Source organism: Macadamia integrifolia, unplaced genomic scaffold (genome assembly GCF_013358625.1).
Source record: "Macadamia integrifolia cultivar HAES 741 unplaced genomic scaffold, SCU_Mint_v3 scaffold2284, whole genome shotgun sequence".
In the NCBI taxonomy this organism is placed as follows: Eukaryota; Viridiplantae; Streptophyta; class Magnoliopsida; order Proteales; family Proteaceae; genus Macadamia; species Macadamia integrifolia.
Genome location: NW_024868613.1, coordinates 48,313 through 57,527, shown reverse-complemented (window position 1 = coordinate 57,527; position 9,215 = coordinate 48,313). Strand labels below are relative to the sequence as shown.

Sequence of the window (9,215 nt, the reverse complement as noted above, 5' to 3'; positions counted from 1 at the left end):
CAATGTTACAATCTCATGAAACTTGCATTTCCATTGTTATACCAAGGTACACTAATTGATGATGGTTGGTTGGTTGAGAGCATCAATTGACTATCGAATTGTAGTGACAGGTACCACGGAATCAGTGTCTCCACGGCACAAAGAATTCAATCATTGGGCATGATCAACTAAGGAAGCATAAATAATCCGACATGGATTGGCTAGTGACCAGTCTTTATACATTAGCAGCAATATAACACGATAAGAACTATCTAAACAAACTTGAAAGAGTCAGAGAGGGGAGAAGAGGAATCTGTCGCTGTTATAGTTGCTCTTTTGTCTTCTCCCTGGTATATATAGGAAAAGGCTCATCTGTGAATGAATCCCCTGCAAGGAATGGAGAGAGACATTTGGCTTTTGCACCACACACAAGAGAGTCGTTCAGCTTCAGTCCGTTTATTTTTTTATTTTTCAAATAGGGAGCGAGACGTCTGGGTTTTACACCACTAGAAGAGAAATAGAGGATATGGAGAAAATTCAATTCTAGATATAATGTTGAATAAATGTCGAAAATAGATGTTAATCAAATGTTTATCAAATACTGATTCAATAGATCATTTTATTACACTAAATGCAGCCCAAGAGAGCCGTTCAGCTTCTATCCCTTCGTTTTTTGAACTTTTTTTTTTCTCATATTGAATAAATATCGAATATAGATGTCAATCAATTGCTAATCAAATACTAAATTAATAGATCATTTAATTATACTAAATGGAGCCCAAGAGAGCCTTTCGGTTTTTGTCCCTTAGTTTTTGGAATATTTTTTTCTTATGATGTCAAAGGGTTTTTTGGACATTTTTGTTTTTTTTTTTTTTTGTCTTTTTAAAAAGGTAAACATGCTGAATTAATATCGAAAATAAATGTCAATAAAATGCTAATCAAATACTGAATCAATAAACCATTTAATTGCACTAAATGCAGCCCAAGGGAGCTGTACAACTTCTATCCCTTTGTTTTGGAATTTTTTTTTCTCATGCTGAATAAATATAAAAAATAGACCTAATCAAATATTGAATCAATAGACCATTTAATTGCACTAAATGCAGCCCAAGAGAGCCATTCGGCTTCTGTCCCTTAGTTTTTGGATTTTTTTTCTTCTAATGTCAAAAGGTTTTTTAGTCATTTTGAAAGTTTTTTTAGATGCCAATGGTTTTTCTATCTTTTTAAAATTGTATACGAAAGAAGTGAAGTACGTACTTTTAATAGTAATATGATGATATGATATGATGTGCTGATATGAAATGAATGAAGGTCTAATAAATGAGAATGAGAGATGGTGGAGATGTTTAAAGTTGATTCTTATCCTCGATGAGTAATTCAATTGGCAAGGACCAACACTTCACAATTAAGTGGGTATCAATTCAATTGATGTCTTCAAAGTTTACCGGTTAAAAAAATGTTCATTACTATTGACAGCCTAAGGCTCTATTTGGTATCATTTTTTTTTTCTACAATATTTTTGTGTGCATTTGACATTATTTATGAGTTCAATTGATCTCTTCAGAGTTTTTTTTTTTTGTAAAATATCTCCTCATACTTTAATAATTAAAAAAAATGTTCGTTATTATTGAAAGCCTAAGGCTCTCTGTGTATCAATTTTTTTTTTTTTCAAAACGTTTTTATGTGCGTTGGCATTATTTTATGACTTTTTTTTAAAGTAAAATACAAAATTCAAAATGAGGTAGACCTGATTTTGTATTTTGGCAAAAATCGTTTTTGCTCCATTATGCACTCAAGTCTAAAGAACACGTTTGATGGAGCAAAAAGGTATCATGCAGTCTAAACCCTAGTTAGTTTATTCGCGTTTAAAACGCGTTTAAAACGGCGTCCCGTTTTTTTGCCGTTTTAAACGCCGTTTGCCGAATTTTTCACAGAAATTCGGTAAAAAACGGGAACGGGGCTATTGAAAGTTTTTTTGCCGTTTTAAACGCCGTCCCGTTTTTTTGACAGTAAAAAAACGGATTTTAAAAAATATAAACGTTTTAAAATAGAAACGTTTAAAACGGGGCTATTTTTTTTTATTGTTATCTAGGTATTTAGAGAATTATTATGCTAATTTATGTCTATATATTGCCCTTTTTTTGACACCGTATTATTTAAATATAAACGTTTAAAACACGTATCGTCCGTTTTTTATTTTTTCCCGTTTTTACCATATTTGACCGTATTTTTGACCGTCCCGTTCACGTTTTGATCCGTTTAAAACATGCCCGTACCGAACAATGTTTTTTTGCCGTTCCCGTTTTAACTAACAGAGGTCTAAACACATAAACCCCACACCAGCCCCTTTTTTTCTTACCTCCTACTAACAACCCGGCAACCCCATTTGTCCCTTGCTCTTCTTTCAATAGCCTGACCTGCCCCTTCATCTTTTTCTTATTATGACTACAATAACAAAATGGATGAAGGAAGAAGCTTTGCTCCTCAGCCATTGGTGGTGGCTCACGATGGTGAGATTCAAGTGCTTGGTGCATGATTTGGGTTTCAGATACAGGTTCAGGAGTGAAGACTGGATGAAGGAGAGGGCTGGTGGATGTGGTGATGGTGGATCCGGCTTCAAGTATTTACATTTCTACGCAATGACAAAGCATTACATGCAAGTACCTTTCTAATAGTCTTAAATGTATGATGTTTTGTTTTTTACTTCTTCTTCTTATCATCATTATTACAGAGGTTTATTATGTGTTTTAAAATGTCACAAATTATCTATTACATCATATTGATAAATGATATATCTATTATGATCATTGAATGGAAAAGACATAGTCTAATTCATCATATGTTAAATTTCAGAATTCAATTCAATCAAATACACTTTTTTCTTTTTTTTTTTTTTTTTTTTTGAGATTTATGAAAATATTACTTTCCATTTTTCCATAGATATCTACCCGTTGTCTTATGATAGAAACCAAACTTTTGAGCAATGACCTTGAAATCTACCCATCCAAACTGCCATTTGGAAGATAATGTGGAGCGCACAGACTCTTGAAACCAAGATTAAAAATAATCAAGTGTATAATATTGCACTGTAGTTTCGTAATAATCACGCATGCTAATCACATGCGTGCAATTTTCACACGTGCGCTTCTTTTCTTTTTTTTTAAGTGGGAAACCACGTGATGCTTCACATATTACTAGGGCACCGTAGTTTGGAAAACTAAAATTTTAGCTTAAAAATTGTTTAACATTTTAAATTACAAATTCTCCTTCTATCTTGTAGAATTTACAGAAGGCACCTCCATCTGCTCCACCGTCCAATCCTACGCGTATATTGACTTGATTTCTTGAGTCAGCTCTAAGGTAATTCAAAAGATTGACTTACGTCGAAGCTGTCTAGCTCCAAGTGAACTGCGCGGCAGTCCATGGATAGCCAGATCACCAAACGGCTGGAGATCAGTGGGACCGACACATGTATAATTTGACCTGTATCCTTAGATAGTCTCCCATTCTCAGATTATGACACGTGTTAGCGCAAGAAGATCAGAGCCGCTTCCTCAACCTGACACCAAAGATTCTGTTTCCGCCAATGGAAGAAAAAGAATCATTTTTAATAATGACGTGGATTACTTCATGTAGACACTTGTAGTAATAACTAGTAGCATCTTCAAATCCAATCCTTGGATATGGAAAGATATGGGGATCACTACGTGGGGCCCTGGGAATGGTTGTCTCCAAAAACCAGATGTCACTGATCTAAGTGGAAGTTCCCGCGTGTTGCTTGGCGCCACTGTTAAAGGAAAGAAATTTTTTGAGCCGCAAAAATGAGGTCTCACTCTCACGAGACCATTGATAATGAAATGACGAAAATGCCCCGTTTTGAGCATCTAAAGCAAAGCAGCAACCACACAAAAGTCAGGTCCGGTCCGGTCTATTCTTGTGGAGCCCACTCTGTTATCCGGGTAGATGAATCTCAGCCGTCCTAGCTAGGATCAAGCACTTTTAAGTACATGAAAAGACAAGACGGAAGAAGAAAAGTAGGGCCCAGTTACGGACAATTCTTCATGGGTTGATTGGTAGAACAGTTTCCGATACGGCCGAAATATCGTGACTAGTGGGATTGAGACACGTGAATCGGCCAGCCCAGACACCCGATTTCCAAGAAATCCCACATTTTCTTCGCGAATCCACTTATCTGCAAACGAAGAAATAAATATAATAAAGAGAAAATAATTATTAAAAGCTTAATTGGAAATCCAATTCAAATGGACAATACAGAATAAACAAATAAGGGAAATTTCCAGCTAAGGGTAAAAAAAAAAAAGGGAAATCAGTTTTTGGTTCTCAGATCATAGACAGACGGCACAAAGAGCCCTTCAAGAACCCGATAAGTCAAAAAGGGAAAGAGAAGAGACGATCAAAATCAAAGGAAAGTATCTAACGAAGAGGCGGTTTTAGTTTTGTTGATAGAAAAAAAAAGATAGTAGTTCGGAATTCGGATCGGAAACTGGGCATTCAATAGTTTTAATTTGTTTCTTGAATTGGTAGGGAAACGAAAGAGATTTTCTGTATTTTCTCATCTCTCTTTTGGCGATTTATTCCCCCCCAGAGGGAGAAAGAAATAAAAGCAATTCAAGGGAGAATACCAAATTTTTTGGTGGGGGTGAAGGATTCTGTATTTCTGTTCCTCCAACCGATGTTCAAGAACTGACTTATTGGGTATATTAGCGATAATCTCTTGTACCCATTTGGATGTTTTTTGTGATTCGATAGAGAAACTTGAGTTCTTTGGTTTCTAGGTAGGTAGGTAGCTGGGAAGCATCGCTTATCTGAATTCGTGTTTCTTGATCAAGATTTTGGCTACAAACCCAAATGACCCATTAGCGTTTTCTCCCCAATAATTGATCGAAGATTCACTTTCTGAGCTGTTTCGTTGTAGCTGGAAATTTTTTATCGGAGGGAGATTTATTTCATTTTGCAGTTTCTTTTTGTGATTTTCTGACAGAAATTCTGTCGATAACGACGATAAAACGTAAAGGCGATTTTTTCATGGAAGAATCAAGAAGGATCTTCTCCTTTTGATTCTTGAAGTTCTTTCTTTCTTGTCTGATAACATAGAAATCTGATCCGCGGCTCTGATATTTCAACCATGGCTGCGAAATCTGGTGCTCTTGATTACTGGCGTAAGTACTTCCGGAGTACCAATTTCGACATCTTTGAGGTCATCGAGTATGCGATCGTGGTTGCTGCTTCAGATTGTCCCAAGGAGTTTAAGATGAGAAGGGATCGAATTGCAGAGCGGCTCTATAACTGTAAATACACTAGGTGTTCTGGGTGTGATCGTGTAGAGTTAGAAGTACCAGAGAAGGAAGATGGTGATGATGGAGGTTGTAAAAGTGGTCGTGACTTTGAGGGTTTTGTTGAGAAGGAAAGTAAGGTTAATAGCTGTACAAAAGATAACCCAGAGGCTGACCTGAACAGGGTGAGTAATTATAGCTATGATGAAGCAGAGGCACTAACAGAGGAGATTGAGGAGGAAACTCAGATTGTTGGTGAGGTCTTGAGGATCAAAGAGATTCTTTTTGACTGTCAATATCAGGTTTGTTTCTTACTACTCCATCAAACCTGTTCTTTTAATTTTGGATTCTGCAATCACTACTGTGATGTGGTTTTAGCTCATTGGGAATTTCAATTGCTTCTTGATCAAATAGTAATGACTGTGTTTATTATCTATTTTGTTGAGTTGATTTGATAACAGTTTAGCTTCCCTGGAACAGGTGAAATTCATCTAAATTGATGTTTAAAGATAATTTCCATCTTTAGAGGTTATGCATTCAGAGTGTTTGAAGATGAATTACATGGCTTTAATTGTCGCGGATTTTTCAGTTATGATTGGGATTTGTAGTTCGAAATGATGTTCCCTATTTAAGAATATTGTGTGTGGACTATCCAGTTATGGTTTGGCTGCTTTTCTGATTGTGGATGATCAGATTATCTCGTCCTTTTGCGGGTTTTTGGGTTCTGATTATTGGTGCTTTGATTGCTGCTGTTTACAGTCTGATGGGACATTGTTCGAATCATTAAGGAGGCTTCAATTGATGGCACTTACTGTGGATACATTGAAGGTTTGGATAGAATCCTATGTTGTTCAGCTTTCTATCTATCTGTATCAGAAAATTTGGATCTGAATTTATATTCGTTCTTAAAATCATACCTCTACTGCTTCCGAAGTAATCGGTATATAATTGTTAGATCGTGCAGTCCACTCAATACCGTCGCATTTTAATAACTTTCTTAAATTCTGTTTTCCTCAGGCGACTGAAATTGGAAAGGCTGTAAATTGTCTCCGAAAGCACAATTCAAAACAGATTCGTCACCTTGCAAGAACTCTCATTGAGTACGAAATAAATGTCCTTGCCTATGGTGTTTTTTATTCCATTTCTTCTTTTCTTGTACAGTGTAGGACTTTGTTTCCTGGATACTTCAAAATGGGTGCCATTTTTGTACTGGTTCAGATAGTAATTGTTTCCAAAATTCGTAAGAAACACTTATAAATGCATGTTCTTGCCATTTTTGTTTGGATTCGAGACTTACTTCAGTAATGTATACCTAGATTCTTCCGAATTTTGACATAGGGAATTTTAACATTTTTTTCCCCACCACCGTCTATTAATTTGCGACCTATTTCTCCTTGCTCTTGATATAGAATCCATTGATATTTGATTTATTCTGCATTTGTCAGTGAGGAATAACCTTGTCTTTCCTTTTCCAAAAATGAACAGATCACTGCCTGCTAACCATTGCTGCTCATCCTAAGGTCTAAATAGTTAGCTGACCAACTTAAATTTTGTTGGGCTTAAATGTAGAACCCACTCCTGATATGATGACTCCCTACCTCTTGGATATTCATTGGGATTCTTTTTATTACCTCTTACCTGATAATATTTATTTCATCGAGCCATTTTGGTCTCCTTGAATTATTAAGGTCCATTGATTTATTTATTTTCCTTCTGTAGCAACCATGGATGAAGAGAGTTGTGGTTTTTCTTTGTTAGCAACCATAGATGAAGAGAGTTGTGGTTTTTCTTTGTTCTGTTCTTCTTTTTTTTTGGGTTAGGCTCTGTTCTGTTCTTGAATAGCACAAGGTATCTTACTTATAGCCAATTACTGTCATCGTCCAATGCAGTGGCTGGAAGGTTATGGTTGATGAGTGGGTGAGTGCAGCAGCTGCAGTTGCAGGTATTACTTATTTCTGCTGTTGTTTTACTGTTGGTGAAGATGTGTTTTGCCTTCTTTGCTTGAGCCTAAATTATGATACTTTTGAGTATGTAGGTGCAACAGAAAGTTCCCCAGATTCTGTAAACCCTTCTGTTGTTGATGAAGAGGAAGGGCTGCCTTCGCCTCCACTGGATGATGGAATATTTTTTGCAACTCAAACTACTTCAATAGAGCTTTCACAGGTATCGACTTTTCCTCCTTATTCCAGTGGAAGAATCTTGTTTTATTTTTTATTGTTTGAAACTGACTGGGATATGCTTTGCTTGTCCTTTTTCTTTGGACCAATGAAAAGTTCTTCGATGGAATGGATGATGATGGAAGTGAGTCAATTTCTTAAGCCTTTTCTGCTTCTCGTTTCTTATTTTACTTGATCAATTCTTTCTTGTCAAATTCCTTGAACTTTGAAACTCATTATTTTGTTTTGGTGGGATATGTTTGCAGATCCTCGAAACAATGGGGAATTTGACAAGAATCGGGAGAATGGAAGAAGAACTACAATGGGGAGCCAAAATATTCCCAAGAGGAAACCACCACATCCTAGTGAATCAAATTTGCTCACCAAGGATAGCAAGGGCCAGCCAGTAAGAAAACACGACCCTTTCATCAAGCAAACAAAGCCTTTCAACACTGAGTCAGGGCCAGGGAGACCTCCAAAGCAAAGCTCAGAGATCAAAGCCAGTAACCAGATGAAGGCCCAACAGAAGATGGATCCCACTGGAGTCAAGACGAGGCCAGTGTCAGGTCAACAAGATGTAAGTATCACAAGTGGGAATTTACTGTGGTTTTTTATTCAACCATTGTTCTGATCAACGTGAGATTTATCGTTTTTCTCTTAGTACTGATCGTATTAAGTTGATCTATTAGAAATCGAAGTTGTCAGATGAAAATTCAGTGCGAGCAAAACTTGAAGCTGCTAAGAGGAAGCTTCAAGAGGGGTACCAACAAGCTGAGAATGGTTCGTTCATCCCCCACGTGGTCTTACATGGCTTCTCTGTTTTAAGAAGGAAGTCTTTATACTTGGTCTGATGGGCCACTGACATTTCTTCTTATTATATACAGCCAAGAAACAACGAACGATACAAGTTATGGAGTTGCATGATCTCCCCAAGCAGGGGCTTGGTCAGAGACATCCCCATGTTAAACCTGGCAACCACAATAGGCATTGGGCAAGTGGACGGCGATAGGGATGTGACGATGTTACACCAAAATTTGTGGAACTAGTTGAATTAGCTTGTTTTTCCATTTTGGAAATAGATGATGGGAGAAAAACCAAAAACCGTTCTGGCATTTCATCTCTTAACTTGGTTAAGAGCTTAGACAGTGAAAGTCAGATATCCATTGATTTTTCTGGAGAGGACAAGATGCTTGGAGAACCATTCAAAGTCCGAATAAGTTCTCTGAAATTCCATCTAAACAGTCAAATACATTGATTTAAGTACATTACATAAAGGTGTAGAGATAATATGATAGGCTTCAATGAAGAGAAAATTTGTATGGAACATGTGCATGTTATAGTTAGATATAGTCACCTGTCAATGATCTTGTGTATTCATCTCTCTGATTTGAGCTCTTTATTGACATTACCGAATATAGATAGAAATATTGCACTTTGCGAAGTGCATTCGCATGGAATCGTGTATTTGTTGGTCGTTTATAAAATCAGTTGGAATTTCTTTAAATAATAGTTGCAACCATTATAGATTGTTGAACTTATTGGATTTAGTCAAATTTTGTGTCTAGCTAGCTTTGGAGGAATGGTGCATTATGAATAGATGTTTTGGTTAATTAAGGAGCCGCTTTAATATCGAATTATTGCTGGTGTTGAAATTAGAGGGCTTGGTTTCCCATTTGGTGGATTTAGTCATTAAGATATAAAGAAAGAAGTTAGTGCGAAGATCTCGCAATCAATGTAAGAATTAGAGATGTTGGGATAGTGACTAGTGAGTGCAAAGTGAGGTTGG

The 9,215-nt window shown here is 36.6% G+C and overlaps 1 protein-coding gene across 1 annotated transcript; it reads left to right on the top strand.

The window, feature by feature from the left end:
* The first annotated feature begins 4,327 nt into the window (after window positions 1-4,327).
* LOC122066184 (probable mediator of RNA polymerase II transcription subunit 26b) lies at window positions 4,328-8,886 on the top strand. The gene is made up of 9 exons (XM_042630000.1): window positions 4,328-5,575; window positions 6,033-6,101; window positions 6,291-6,373; window positions 7,163-7,215; window positions 7,309-7,436; window positions 7,547-7,574; window positions 7,696-8,006; window positions 8,119-8,209; window positions 8,314-8,886. Exons 1-9 carry the CDS (start codon window positions 5,126-5,128, stop codon window positions 8,436-8,438), a joined length of 1,338 nt encoding a protein of 445 aa, XP_042485934.1. The 5' UTR covers window positions 4,328-5,125; the 3' UTR covers window positions 8,439-8,886.
* The last annotated feature ends 329 nt before the right edge of the window (window positions 8,887-9,215 follow it).